Source organism: Poecile atricapillus, chromosome 8 (assembly GCF_030490865.1).
Source record: "Poecile atricapillus isolate bPoeAtr1 chromosome 8, bPoeAtr1.hap1, whole genome shotgun sequence".
NCBI lineage: Eukaryota > Metazoa > Chordata > Aves > Passeriformes > Paridae > Poecile > Poecile atricapillus.
In genome coordinates, this window is record NC_081256.1 from 18909983 (window position 1) to 18925857 (window position 15875).

Sequence of the window (15875 nt, forward strand, 5' to 3'; positions counted from 1 at the left end):
AGGAGGTTTGAAAAGGCATTTTCCTGCACACCAGGACTGCCACAGCAGATCCTCTTTCCAGTCAACACCGAGCTTGAGCCAGCAAACATTTAAACCTTTTGAGGGCAAAGGAGAAATGAGGAGGCCCTGGGACCCCAGCACAGCCTGGACTGCTCTCACACCATCGACAAGCAGGTATTTTAGAAAGGCCAAGTTCAGGTGATGCATGGGGCATTTTTAGCAGGTTACAAACTCAAAAAGGAGCATTCCCTGCTTTCAGAAGACAGGTAACCCTTTGCTTACTTAAGTGCATTGGGTCCCATATCAGAACACCATGTCAGTCTTTAGACTGGAACAAGGGATGAGTTTATTTACTACAGTGTAAATTTTTGCACACAGAAAGCTCATCTCCTCATGCCACCAGTTTCCAGTCCACCTACCAAGGTGATTTTCACCCAGCCCAGCTCAGATGGAACTGGGAAAACAGAGAATCAATCTTCCCATCCTTGTTCACCCGGCAAATCTGAACCCAAAATGGAAGGGTGAGAGCTAGAAATTCTAGAATTTCAGAGGAAAAAAGCCACACAAACCAATTAAAAAAGCTGTCGGTATTAAACCAGTAAATGTAAGCCTTGCTCTCTCATATATGGCTTCTGGAAATGCTTTCCATGGCTGCAGAGGCCCTGGACGATGAAAGGCATTGTCCTGTTGTGACCAGAATCTGTCACATTCATTATCTTGTACTCAATCACTGCAAAATGCAAAACATGGTTTGACAAGTTTAATTTTAACCAGTTTTTAAAGTATATTGTTTATTTTAATTGCATACCATTCTTCATCCAAGTGCAGTCCAACAAAATTCAAGCTAAAATCCAACAAAATTTAAGCTAAAAACCATCTCAAGGTTGTGTTAAAAAAGTGAAAAAGCTGAGGTTTTGAATACAAAAACTGAACTATGTAATTGTTTAAATGAGCATTCCTCTACCATATCATCCTCCCTAGTAAGAAGCAGTGCCATTTTTAATGCAAGCAGCTATATTTGGTTACAAATCATGTTTTAGCAATTATACTACACAGCAAGAATGAACAACTCTGTAGTCTTTAATAAAATACATGAGAAACAGGATCTTCAATTTACATTTATTTTTATCTTGCTTGTTCATTAAAAGTCTTGTTCAAAAACTACTTTTCTTGTCTTGTCCTTTTATGAGAGCAAAGCAAGGATGTTCTTGAGCCCAGCGTGGGACTCGCCTGTCCCGACCGGCTCAGGACAGAGCTGCTTCTGCGGGTCTTAACTCAGATGTGGCACCTCCACGGTTTGCAAAGGGAAAGGGCATCAATATTGCAGGCTGGGAAGCACTGTTGGAATTCAGGGCTGGGAAGTGGCAGCACCCTGCTCTCAGCTGCATCGTTGCCTCTGGGGGTTTGGTCATTCTCAGCCTCGCAGGTTCCTGTGATATCACACACTGGACCTGACACCTACGGAGGTGAGAGCTGCACCTCACATACACCTTGCCACCTTGCCTTCCTGATGTGTCCCACGACAAACCAAGTACTCCTGCTACTAAAATGAGCCTGCAAAAGCAGAATTCATCTCATTTTAAAGCCTACAAAAGGCTGCAATTAATACCCATTGGCAACAGACAGGATTCTTAAATCTACTGTGTTTCAGCCCTTAATTAAGACTTGGGGTAAGGAAAGGAGAAAGACAAGAAAGGGCATAAGAATGCAAAATAAAATAACAGGGCTACGTGGAAAAGAGATGAACAAATCTCCCTCAAAACACTCAAGTAATGAGTACCCACTCAAGCTATCCTCCAGAGCACCTTGCTCTCCTGCTGCCCCCATGGCTGATGTCAGAAAGGATTCCCACATCAGCACACTTTACTCCCACTCTAGGACAGGCAAGGCTTCACCATCCCTGCTCTGGCAAGTACATCGACATTTTTTATTAAAGTTGATAATCCAGGTCAATAACTTGAGGAGAGCGATGACTTTGGTGGACCTGGCACCACAGAACTGGCTACCAACAGCCAGGGCAGTACCTTCAGAGTGTTCCCAACAGGCTTGCTCAAGTTTTCCAAGCCAAAGCCTTCCCTGGACCCAGAACTTCAACAGCTGGGATAAGGATTCTGCAGGTCACTCAACCCAAGAAATCCCATCAGCCAAGTAGAATAAAAAGGACACAAGGGTGAAGCCATGGCAGTGCAGTTCATTTTCCATCCACCACAGGGATTACCATAATTAATGAAGTATTTAGAAGCTTTTAGACTGGGAAGCAATGCCACCTAGTGAACAGGATGGTGTGTGACAGACAGGGGACACCTCTGAAGGTTGGTCCCTGGGTGAGGTGTCGATGCAAGTCCCACTGCTGCCGTGGGGTGAGCAGTGCACTGGATAGGCCATCTGTGTAAGGACCATCCAGGAATCCCAACATCTGCCCCCGACTCACCAGCTACACAAACACAAGTTCAAAGACATTTTACCAATGAATAATTTAAAGATAAATGCATTTTCAGTAGGCCATGAATTTAAATTTTCCTTCAACAAGACCTTTTAAAGCTGGAAAATATACAGCTCAAAAATGACAGATGGCTTTAAAATTAGATATCAGATTATATGGGAATTTATAAAGGTATTGCAGAGAAAAGTGAGCACTGAATGTTACTAAATTTGGGATAAAGCCTGAGCAGACACCAGCAATTAAATAAAAATTCAAGAAAATGGATGGCCCAGAGGCTGTCACAGTGTTTGGCAGTTGTTGACAGCCACAGCACAGCCCCAGCTCACTAACAGAGGGCAACCAGTTCCCCTTCCTACACTGAACCATTTTCCATTAAAAGATCCAAATTGTGAGCAATTCAGACTCTTCACACAGGATATCTGATGCAGCCATTTTCTGGAGTTTTGGGTAGGGTTATTTTTCTCCCCCTAAATGAATTCCTGGTTTTGTTTAGTTATTTGCAAAACCATGTCAAGTTATAAGCATATGACCACAAATCAGACAGAAGTTGCTACTGATGTGGTTTCTCCCCCCTCCCAGCATTTGCCACGGTAATACAGAGTTATAAAAATAACAGTCATGATCTATGGTAGGGCAGCAGTTTGATCAGACTAAAGACCTCTGGTATGCAAGGCTTCTCTACCAAAAAATGTTTCGGCCAATTTGTAAAATTGATGGGACTCTGGAGTAATTGCACTGGAGCCAAACACTTACATGTTTGATACAGAGGGATTTTCAGTGGATTTGATGGTGGGTGGAAGGTGGTGGTGGGGGGTTGGTTTAACACACACATTCTTTCTGCAAGTGCAGCACAGACATTGCTGAGGAACGTGTGAGAAGACAACCACCGACGTGGCAGTGACACGCAACCAGGAGACACCATGGCTTGGTCAACCCATGGGCTGGGAGCTGGAGCACAGCAGCACACGCTGCTCTGGTGGTCCTTGCGTGACATCTGGTGGCCAAAGAGTAGCCTGGGAAGATCCATCTGACTCAGATGGATCCCCCACAGCCCCAGGAAAGGCCATCACCCACAGCCCTGCTAAGAACTGCACCAGAGCTTAAATCCTTTGTTTCTGATGTTTGGGTAAAATGATCAAAGGGTGAATTTGGGAGCTGGACCTTTATGCTCCCTGTTTTCTAAATAGCACTGATCCCCTCAAAATACTTCCCAGTCCCTTCTAAAGACTAGGACATCCCATCTGGGGACAACCAATTGCTTACAAGAATCTAAAGTGGCCATTAATTCAAGGTATTACATTTCATTACTTAAGAATATTTTAGCTATATTCATGTTTTAAAGGAAAAAAACCATTCACCTGAAGAGCCATTCACCAGAGGACAAAACCCAAAACTCTGCCAAAAATTCTGCCCTGAAGACTCTATTCTGCCCATTAATGGTGAAACAGAAGCATTTCAGTATGCAAAACTGAGAGCAGATCTCCTAAGCCAAGTTTCCTGGATGAAAAGGGAATATACTACTTGAAGAATTACCCTAATACTGTCTGCACTTCAGACTTCCTTGAAAACAAAACAAAAAGCACCAACCCCCCAAACCTGAAACCCCAAAGAAGCCAGACCTGAAAGGTGAGCTGGAATCTATTGGATTTGCGAGTGCCTTCCCTTGGAGCCCGGTGTTTGCCTGGAGCAGCAACGCCTGCCAGCTCTTCAATAGGCTGGAGCTGTCAAGAGATGCTGAGGATAAATTGTCAAGCCCCAGCTGCCCTAAACAAAGGTGATGTTCAGCTGAACACTGCAGAGGAAATTTCTTCCTTTGCTGCAGTTGCTGCCTGCATTAAGTTGATGTAAAATGCACGGGCTTGACACAATACCGAGTGTCCCTTTGTGCAGAGCAATGATCCCTGCAGAAGGCATCTCTTCCCTGCATTTCTCTCCCACTCATCTCAAAGGTTTCCATAAACAAGATGGCTCCTTGTCCACATCAAGCTCTACAGGTACCATAAACATGACCTGACCCACATTACCCAGTTAAATACATCTTTTTTAAAGTTCAGTTTCTCCCCTGCCCTTACTCCCACAAAACATTTATCACAGGGTGGTGCAACCAGATTCCCCAATGGATTTTTGATTCCTCTTCCTCTCAGCCACTTCTCAAAGTTGCCTGTAAAGAGCCCCAGGTAACTTTAGTGTTTAGGTAAGGTCTGGAACCTCAGAGTGCCAGGCTAGGGGAGATGAGTTACCAGCAATGCTGAAATTAAGCCCAAGAATTAAGAACTCATCAGAATTTCAGGCAGGAACTGGAGCTGCTTCGCACATGTTCTGCTTACTTGTGTTGAGAGAAAACAAACCAGTTGATTTCTCAAGATATTTCACTCCATTTACAACAGTTTTTAGCTCTATAGCTTGTAATATTACATACTCTGAAATGAAATTCAATCCCCAAATCCTTCTAGCTGGTTACTCATAAAACCCATTAAGTTCAGGCATAAGCAAACCAGACTCATCTTTTTCCCTCCCAGTGCCTATTACATATAAATAGTAATTATTGTTCCTGGCAAGGCTCTAGTGTCTCTTATGATTCTGTACTTTAATGATCTGATTTCTTAGTACTTTCCACTGAAGAATATATTTAACAAGCATCCATGTTTCCTCCTCCATGATAGGATTTTAAATTATGAATGTAATAAAGACAATGATGTTGCCAGTCTCATGATTAATAGCTTAAAGAGACATTTGCTAAGCCTTCATTCTCACCATTATCACAAATTCACAAGCTGTATAGCTTTTTAACATGGCAAAGACAAGATTTAACTCTATAGTTACACAGCTAAATCCACAAGCACTACAAGAAGGGCATTAGTGTAGTTTGATCTAGAAAAGCAATTTAAGTCCTACGTGTTCTGCTGACAGATTTGTGTTCTTTAAATGCCACCTTCGAAGAAAGCGTCTAATGCAAGATTTCCACCCTTATTTATGCAATGGGTGACATCTCCAATCTTGTATGTTGTCAGAACTTAAACCACAGAAAGTTACATCACTGTGAGACAGAGAGCATCATTAGTGTTCGGCTCAGAGTTATTGAACTAATCAACTGGAGAGGCTTCTCCTAATAACACAGATCCCAAAACAATCTGCTACAAACATTCCCTCAAACATCACATCAGTTGCTTTTGAAATTAAAATTAAACCAAACCACTGAAAGAAAATAGGGTTTACAGTAAAACTCAAATTTATTACTTCACAGGAACATGGGCTTCATTCAATGCAAGAGCACACCCACAGAGCACAGTCGTTGCTCAGTGGAGTTAACTCTGCAGCACTTCCCAAGGTTTAAATTTTCACGTTGAATTGAGTAAATGCTACAGTAGATTACACCAATCAAAACTCTGAGAAAGTAAAGGTAGGTTAAGCATTACGCTGGAGATTCAACACAAGCCAGCAGCTCTGTGCAAGCCTGTCCGGCTCGGTGATCAGTGCATGTGAAACATTCAAAATATCACCTTCACACTCTAGAGAGCCAGGTAAGAACAGAACAACTGCATATTAGACAGCACAAAGGTCCAGCCTCCATTCTGCAAGTACCAGCAGCTCAGCAACAGGCATCTCTCCACTCACCTTGCAGAATCAAGGCCACACTCTGCATTTATTGATTTGTATCGGGGCACAGTCATTTAAAACTATAGATTAAAGCAAATGAAATGGAAACTGATAATTCATTTTCAATTCTGTTTAAGGTTTATTACAACTCAGGTAGCTTAAATTTGTCACGCACGAGGCAGAGGCTTCACCCGTTCTGGGACTATTTGTATAAATCAGCACAGCGAGACAATCTCTTTGGAACAAGTCGTGAAATTTAAGCATCCACCAAACCAGTTCAGAGTGATTTATGAAAATCTGAAAATCACATTAATGGAATTGCTAACAGCCATAACTACATCCACATAAATGTGCCTCTCATAATAAAAACACTCTACATAGTTCTGAATGTTTTAAGAACTAGTAAAATGACTACAGATTATGAAGTCCATCTCCTTTAAGGCATCAAAGACATTCTCAAGGAGGAGTTAATTAGTCCAGTTTCACAGGATACACCATTACAGAGCCTGAGATTCTGACTGCCTGTGATTAATTTCAACACTGCACCAACATACTTTGCTTACATTAGATCTGTTCTCAATTTCCCCTCCTTTTTTTTTTCAGAGGCCCCTCACTGGTGTGTTCGCAGCTGGAGACTCAAGTGCAACTCCTCTGTGCTGCCCCATAACCAACTGGAACACTTGTCAGGAAACCTCTAGATGACAAGAAAGCACATAAGAAGTACTTTCCAACATGCATGTTTCCCCACCCTGTTCCTCAGTTCACAAGGCAGCAGACTGAAATGCAAGCCCCCTCCCCTCAAACGATCTGGGACACACATGCACTTGCTTCAAAGCACCCATGTTCAACACACAGTTCACAGAAATCACTTTGGCTGATGCTGCAGCTTAAGGGGATTGTGATTGAAGACTCCTCACGACCTCTCATAGAGAGCAAGATGGATGCCCACCAACCAGTAGCAGGCACCAAGCCTTAGGAAACAACTGTCTGCAGTGCAGTGTTCCAGCACATTCCCATGCAATGAAAAATATCCATCAACAAGGCAACCTGCACAAAAAAATAAGGGTCTTTCTTTGAGGCATTGAGCCTCCCAGGCTGGTAGTCTCACAGGACACCTTTCAAGCTCCCTTACCAAATTGCTCATGTTCTGAAAATAAAAGCAATTTGCTCATGCAGTTCTCTTTTTGTTCCACTCCCTTTCTGTCAGGAGTCTAACTTCAAAATAAAGCCTCACTTGCATGCAGCCAAGTGGCACCGCCTCCACATCTCTTCCTGGCCACCCAAGTCTGTGTATTCCTTTTTAGCAGGATATTTAGTAGCAAGTTATACTGAGGTAAGAACTGTCCTGTGGGTTAGTTATGGCCTGGATCAGTTGTCCCACCATGAAAGCTTTGGAACCGTTCATGTGACACCAGTGCACAAGGATGAGAATGGCAGCACTGGCTTTTATGTGCTATCCCACAGGAGAAACTCCATTCCGAGTTTCACTTTTCATGGAAGTCACCCTCCACTGCTCACAAGCACTCACCTCAAGAAGGTGCTGCTGTCCTGTCAGTTACACCTCAGGGAAACACAAATAAACCATGTGCTGTGGGGTGCTCTGCACCATACAATGGGCAGATGAACCTTGCCTGTCTGGGTTTTAGGTTCTTTCTGATTCATTAAGTTCCTTGTTTAAATTATCTAACCAAGTGCTTAAGGCTTTCCTTATCTTGCTAAATTAAGCCAGTCCTTGCCAGCTGCCAACAAGGGGAAGTGGGAACATGCAAGGATACTGCAGGAACTCCTGCTCCAGCACAGCATAGTGTGCACGTGCTTCCACTTCCTGGCCTGACTGTGCTTGGCACTCCCTCCCTTCTCCCTCCCGTCATCTAGGAGGGATTTGCACCTGGCTTAGCTCAAGTCTGAATTAATTTGCAAGACAAGGAAGTCAAAGTGGTTTTCCTCCATCAGAAGCCAGGGCTATGGATGAACACAAAGTGAAGCTGTGCAGCAGATGATGTTTAGCAATGAAATACCTTTCCTCTGGGCTCATTCCTGTATCTGGCAGAAAAATACAGCAAAGATGTTTGCCGGTGTAGCAGTGCCAGAGAACAATCTCTTCAAACAGAAGTAGCAAGGAGCACATTGCAGTTTACAGACCAAGGTGAAAGCCCAGCAGATCCGCTGCTCTCACTCAATTCTTTGCCCAGCACGACCCTTCAAAGTTGATGGCCGGGCTCGTGGGCTCCCAGCCCTGCGAGCAGGATGACATCACCTGCACTGCACCCACCACAAGTGCTGTAACTCCCACCCAGACCCATCCGTGCTACTGAACGCAGACAAAACCAGGGATGTTCGAGACAATCAAACAGCAGATGCAGCAGAAATGAATTCATTTACATTTGAACAAAAGCAAAAGCCAACGGGAAGTTAAATACAACAAGCTTTGAAGACAGAGCTGAAGGGAGAAATGGTACATTTTCACTGCATATTGTGGATCTGAGAAATGACTCAAAGCCATCTGAGATGTAAACAGTTACAGCCAAGGAGTTTATCTTACTATCTAAGCTCTGACTCTTCAGGGTCAGCTTTATAATTCTCCTTAATACACACATCATGGAGACTTCTGCAGCATCTAGGAACTTACCATCCATCTGATTGACTGAACACTTCTGTACTTTCTATTATACAGACAAGTGCTGAAGCTTTATTTGTGCAAAGGCTGCTTTTTATCTATAGGGACAGGCTGATAATGACAGCCAGAGAAATGCTAACAGAACAAACTTTATTAGCAACTTGAACTATTTGAAAAAGGAGTCTTCACAAATTAAAACTGTAGATGAGTTTAGCCACCCTAAAATGTGGTATTCAGTATTACACAGCCACAACAGGGACAATGGAACTATCAAATAGATTTTAGCTGTTCTTTTGATGGCATTGATTTTTTTTTTCCATACATTCAAAGCATTATTGCATCAGAAAACATATCATGCATCTTTATTTTTCCAGACAAATTCACCTGTATTTGTCATTTCTAGCTACACCTCAAAGGTGCCCCAAATCTACCGTTTCATGGTTGTAGTTGCATGCTTTGCCTATATGCATGCTGAAATAATAAATATTAAATACAGGAGAGAACATAAGAGAACCAAACTGACATTAGGAATAGTCTATGGCAGCTCTGCTATGTTCTGCCAATTAAAGAACTTTGCAAAAGATTGAGGTAACAACAGTGGCCACACCACTCAGCTGAGAATCGCTCAAAATTCATGGAAGTTTTCAGAAATTCAAGTACACAAACACCAGCTGCAACTTGTCAGAAATGCCAGAGAAATTAGGTTGGCTGCATTTTATTAGTCTATTAGCTGGCGTTCACACAGCTCCTTGTAAATCCTTTTTCTCACTCGGGGCATATCTTCCTGGGAGAACTGAAAAGGCTGGTCTAAGGCGAGGCACTTGCAGTACTGGGGAAAAGGAAAAGGCTTGGTTGAAAAAAAGGACATTTACTACATGAACAATACAGGCCACTGATTTCTAAAAAGCAGTATCTTACCTGGAGCACAAAAACCCCACAGTCACTGTCATTTTTCTGTTGTGGAATGCACTGAAAGAAAAGAAACAACCAGAGACTTGTCAGATCCTTATCCTTTTACTTATCCTTTTATTCTCTAACTCCTGCTTGAAGTCCAAAACAAGATTCAGCGTAAGGATCAGTTGTCTCATGCTCAGAGCTAGCTGTTCTGCAGCGCCAGAAACAGGAGTTGTAATTACTTGTTCTCATCTCAAACTTTGCAAGGTGACACTCAACACCTTGTTAGAATAGCACCTAATATTTAGAAAAATATATAGTGTAGGACAGAAAATAAATTACAAGTCTTTCTTTCAAGTTTATTTTCTTTTAGTGACCTACACAGAACAGCTTCTCAATTAGTTTAAATAAATGTTTGTACAGCATTATCTACTTTACACAGGACAAAACTCTATCAGCAAAGTCACACAGGCCTAGAGGAAGATTACTTTCGGTGTCCATGCTACCAGCAGTGGCTTTCCTCCCCCAGCCACACCAAAGAGTTTCAGAGAACATGACAAATGGTTCATCACTAGGCAACAGGACTGAGCAAGGCAGTCTCAAATGATAACTTTCATTATTTCCTCAAACATGCTCAATTTTGATATGCAGAGCTAAAAAGTCCCAATCACTAGTGCTATTATGTATCTGGCACTTGAAAAGGTAAAGTAATTGTTTTTTCTCAATTCCTAGATCTTCTGCCTCACAGAATGCAGGAGGATGAACTGACTGCACAGGTTGTGCATGAGTGCAGAGAGAAATCATTTCATCATTGTATCAGCATCTAAAAATAAACCTGTGCAAGGAAGGAGCTTGGAAGTATGTCTAGTGTGCAATGACCTGTTTTATATCTTTGGAGCCATTATGGGATGGCTACGCAAATTACATATTCCCTCATTTACACTACACACAAGTTATTCCCTTTTATTGTTGCCAGACTTTGTTTACTTGCAATCAAATGCAATGTGCTACAAACAGCCCTGGAGACCAAAGCCCTCTATCCATAGCAAATATAAAATAGCAGCAGTAGCAACACTAGCCTGTTCCTCCTTCACCAAAGCCCATCCATTCAGAACAGCAGCTGAGTGTCCAGTTCATTCAGTTCTTGACCTTGTCTCAGTATGGACACCAGCTGCAGGTTTTGCTGTGCACACATTTAATTGTGCAGAGAAAGGCTCAGATCATCAAGTCACTTGCAGAAAGTGCTAAAGCCCTGGTGGGAGCTGAATGAGCAACAGAGCTGGAATTCCCACATGTAACTACCTGCACCTCCCCCAGCACCCTCCATGTGGGCAGCATAAACCCATTTACTACTTTTACAAATATATGAATTTAGAAGCAGCTTCATGAAATCTCCCACAAAGTCAGACCCCAGGGCTCAAAGTGCTGTCATTTACCTTTGTCACAGCAGTCTGCCAACCCTGAAGGAACTCGGGGCGATTCTTCTCTTTTGCTTCAGTCAGCAAATACTTTCGAATGTTCTTTAAAGAAGAAAGGGGGAAAAAGCAACATTATTCACCCACTAAAGAACAGGAGAGAGACACTGACTGCTTGGATGGTATCCTTTTGACAGTGAGGACAAGTTTCAGGTGAGCATTAGGAGCGGAGCTCAAATCTAGAGGTCAAGAAACAAAATCTTGTGGGTACTGTGCCTTCTACCACCAAGACTCATTTTAATCTATCAAGGGGAGCTCTAACACCCCTCAGCCACACTGTACACTGCTTTACTGCATACCAGACTAGCTGTGGCACCCAGGCACAAGGTCAGAGTGCTCCCAGACATGCAGAGAAAAACAGAGCAGCCTGGCACGTGTTCTTTCCTGGCTTACTGGCTGACACCAAGGCCCTTACGTTCAATACGACCGCATTTTCCTGCTGGAATCTCAATACAAAATGCTCGAGTTCTGCAGCTAATCAACAAAGCTCCAGGGAGAGTTTTAGTAACATACAGGAAAAAAAATAGGCTGACACAAGCGAAGAGAAGGAAGCAAGATAAATGAGACTATGGTCTTGGGTTAAACAAATCCTACTTCTCTGTAAACAGGCTGGACATTTATAGCACAATTCAAACACTGCAGCACACAGTGTGTGGATCACAGTTAATTTTGGGTATTGCTTCCCTCCTGCCCCTAGAACAGGCAGAAATAAAAGTTCCTCATGTCTGTGAGACATTCAGGTGCAAATGCCTTGCCTGGAATGGGATGGGAGAGACCACACTGCAAGGCTGCAGGAGAACATAGGGCTGCCGAGAGGGATGGCTGGTTCACGTTGAACATTCACAAGCTAGAGAGCATGAGATCTCTTGCTCCCAGGACAAACATTAGCTTCATCCTCAGCAAATGCCAGCAGGCATCTTCATTCAGAAGTCCTAGCTGGGAACTCTCCTGGGTACAATAATTACTACTCTTCTGTAAGCCAACAACTACACACAGTTAAAAGTAAAGGGCTGCTGCATCAAGCAAGCAATTAAGTTGACAAAATTAGCTTTTGTAAGAGGGTCATTACAATTTGCTAAGCCCAGCAAAAATTTCCTGGCTGCTCTTTATCAGGAAGACTGATAATTTAACTCCAGTGTTCAGGTTGCAGCCCTGAAAGGTTGCTGGGTTATAACCAGAGGCAAACACTCTGTTTCAATGCAGGCCAAGGAAAAAGGCAACACGCTGTCAATAGCACAGTAACACATAAACCCCACTGGGCAACACTACAGCATCTTCAGTCCTGTGCTCTCACCCAGGCAACCTATCCCCTAAAGGACCACAATTTATCATTTAGCCTAAACACAAGTCCCTTAACAGATTAAAGAAATGCCCTCACTCTCCTTGGGGTTCTTCTGCTTCCCCATGGCACTGGGCTTTGAGCTCCTGCTTTCTGTGGAAGTGCCAAGTCAAAGTCACCAAAGCTGTGCTGATTACACGGTCAGGCTAATTGGGCAATAGGCAATGTGACCTCAGCTCCCAGCTTTGGTGTGACCCTCAAGCTCTGTGCTTCAGACTCCTCAGCAGGACAGGCTGATTCTCATTTCATACACAGCAAGACAATGACAGACACACCACATTTAAAGTTTATGGCTGAACAGAAACAAAGGGGAAGTGTTTTGTTTAAGAAAACAGTTCAGACTTTGCAGACACAGCTGTCACTCTTACCTCTACGCAAAACTTAAAATGAATGCCTTGGGAATCGTAAAATGAAATAATTCGACTGGGGATGTTCACAGTAATGAGGGACCAGTGGACTTCCAGGTGAATAGGAATTAACAGGAGAGTCTTTTTAAACAAGTCCACCTGGCAAAAAGAACAACATATATTAGAGCGAGTTCCACAGGCAGAATACAGGAAAGCAAAAGATTAATTGTATCCAAGTTTCCTCTCTGCCACTCTGTAACTGAAATCTTCTTCTGCCCCCCTCCACTCTTTCATCCCATTCTTTATGTTTACCTAATACACAACTTATCTGCAGGCACAAAAATACAGTTACAGTCCAGAAAGTGGCTGAGAAACCTTGAACACTATCAGAATTAATCACTACCGTATTTGTGACAAAATCCTGCTCATGTTGAACTGCAACATCTGTGTTGAAGTGGCATTTCTTAGGTAATGATGGCAATACAATCGAGCCTCAGTTTAGGTTAGCTACATCTCTTCAGTAATGACACTTACCCAGTGTGAGCATCATTCATTTCTATCAGAGCTGCTTTGTGAGTAGGTGACAGACTTTGGGGTTGTTGATGAGAAGCTCAACAACACAATGCAGCAATATGCATTTGCAGCCCATTTACAGCCCAGAAAGCCAACTGCATGCTGGGCTGCATCACAAGCAGTGAGGTTAGCACGTCAGGGAGGTGACCGCCCTTCTACTGCTCTCACAGGAGACCACACCTGCAGTGCTGTGTCCAGCTCTGAGGCCCCCAACTTAAGAAGGAGGTGGACCTAAAGGAACATGTCCAGAAGCCAAAAAGATGTTCAGAGGCCTGGGGTACCTGTGCTATGAAGACAGACTGAAGGAGTTGGGGCTGTTCAGTCTGGAGAAGGCTCCAGAGACTTCACAGCACCTTCTAGTACCTGAAGGCCTACAGCAAAGCTGGAGACAGACTTTGGACAAGGGCACAGAGCCCTTGAGGGTTCCCAAGAGGGAATGCCTTTAAACTGACAGAGGATAGGTTTAGATGAGATGTAAGAATGAAATTCTTCCCTGTGAGGATGGTGAGACACAGACCCAGAGAAGCTGTGGCTGCCCCACTCCTGGAAGTGTTCAAGGACAGGTTGGACAGGGTTTGGAGCAACCTGGGATAGTGGAAGGTGTCTCTGCCCATTACAGGGGGGCAGAACTGGATGATCTGTAGGGTCCGTTCCAACACAGACCATTCCATGATTCTATGAAGAAGCAGTAATTACAAACATCCCACAAAACCAGCAAGTTTGCAGATTGACCCCTTCTGCTTTAACACAGGCTCTGGGACTTGCCAGAGGAAGGCAGAGGAGTGCAGGATGCTTTGGTGAGCAGAGGAAAGGAGGGAAGAAGGTAGAGCAGATTCAACCTTTCTCAAAGCTAACTTTGTAGCAGATGTACTGTGGTCACAGGCAAGCAAACAAGGGAAAAGGTCTTGAAGTACAGAACAAGTAGATCAGATGCAACACCCCCGGTGTGTGTATGGCAGATGAGCCCTTATGCTTTTGGAAGCCAGCCAAGCCAGGGCCTTTCATGATCTTCCTTCTCCTAGCTCCTCTTGAAATGAGTGTGTAATTACTGGGGTTTTGGTGGCACAGTCCAGAAAATAAGCAAAAATAGAATACTGAACTAAATGAACTCATCCTGTGGGAAGATTTCTAAGCTTTCTTCCTGGCTTTTTAAGCACTATGCAATTTGAACAGTACATAATTGCAACACTACTGGCAAGGGCAGGTCTTTTGTAGGAAAGAAAAGTCTATTTCTTGAGTAACAATGGGAAGTTGAAGAGACAAAAAGGTCTGGGCATTCACAGAAGTTATCAGCCGAGCCTGGCTCACAACAGTCCTTTGATTGTGACAAGCATCGACCCTGCTCCCACCTGCAGAAACTGCTTCCTGACCGGATTACAGCACACCCGCTACACACCGATCCATCACTCTCAGAGAGAAGCAGAGGGATATCAGCCAGCAGCAAGCTGAGACCACAAAGGAAAACTGAAATAAGATAAATGAACTACATCTTCTGTGATGTTCAGCTACAACAGAACCACATAGAACCCAAGGGTCCTCATGTGGCCCTAGTTGTGGGATTACTGCAGGTGTGCAATCCTGCAGCAGAAGAGTAGAAACAGGCACCCAAAAGTGGGGTCTTTAGTTAAGAACTGATGTACAGGAAGAGTGGTGGCAACACAGATTCACTTCACCAAGAGAGCAGAGTCAGCTCTGTGTCATGACAGTGGATCAGGAATGCCAGTGTGATGGCAAACAGAAGCTCTGAAACCACTGCAGCCACAGCCAGCATAGGATATTCTGTATCCCAGGAGAGAACATTTATAAAACATGGTGCAATACTCTGGTGTGTTTAAAGAGCAGAAAAAGTTTCCCCTTAATTACACATTGCAGGATGAAGGAGTCTACAGAATTCTTCCCACAGAAACTGCTTAGCTCTCATTCTTGCTTGAGAGATTCTTCAGGAATTTAAGTGTAAATGTCTAAAAAATTGTCCCGTTTCATCAGGTACCTCAGCAGCAGCAACAATAGAGATCCTGCTTCCAGAATCTACCCTAATTTTGTGGGTTTTACAAAACTTGGGTTGGTGGAGAAAAATAATGTTTAAAAAATAATATGTGGGAATATTAAGCACCGGTATTCCATCTCTCTTTAAAGAGTTTTTTAATAAATTATATGAATAGATTTTATATTTGGACAATGAGTTCATCTCTAGCATTTCACAGATGTGTGCTATTTAAGTACTTCTGCAGAAAGATCATACATTCAAACACGGCCTTTGATTAGTCTTGCCTCATCTCCCATATTAGAAAGAACAAATGTTCATAGAAAAAAAAAAGAAAAAAAAGAGAGTATTTCTTTTTGCATTAGCTACCCCTGAAAATATCACACCCATGATCTGGTGTGGGTTCTGGAAAGCAAGGTAAATTCTGTTCTTGTCATGAGAACAACAGTCTGGCTTATTAACCATGGGTCTCTTTTCAGCTCTCTAGTACCTGGTATGTGTTACTTGGAGTAACAATTTGATTTTGTCAAATGCCAGTTTGAGATAAAAGGAAGAAGCAGAATTAAGTCTGCTCTCCTGTAGATTAGTGTACCTGGCACTGTCAGG

At 43.2% G+C, this 15875-nt stretch overlaps 1 protein-coding gene across 3 annotated transcripts in view; it reads right to left on the reverse strand.

The window, feature by feature from the left end:
- SENP5 (SUMO specific peptidase 5) overlaps window positions 1-15875 on the reverse strand; it is a 48278-nt gene that overhangs the window by 18423 nt on the left and 13980 nt on the right. For 2 of the 3 annotated variants that reach the window (XR_009278092.1, XM_058843681.1), the window contains exons 7-9: window positions 12734-12871; window positions 10988-11071; window positions 9576-9626 (exon numbers count right to left, since the gene is read on the reverse strand). Coding sequence is in view for 2 of the 3 variants with exons in the window: in XM_058843681.1 (XP_058699664.1) it covers window positions 9576-9626; window positions 10988-11071; window positions 12734-12871 (273 nt within the window). In the remaining variant the exon portion in view is untranslated. Of the gene's footprint in view, window positions 1-8376; window positions 9487-9575; window positions 9627-10987; window positions 11072-12733; window positions 12872-15875 lie in introns of those variants that run through there. The other variant, XM_058843680.1, reaches the window with a different exon arrangement.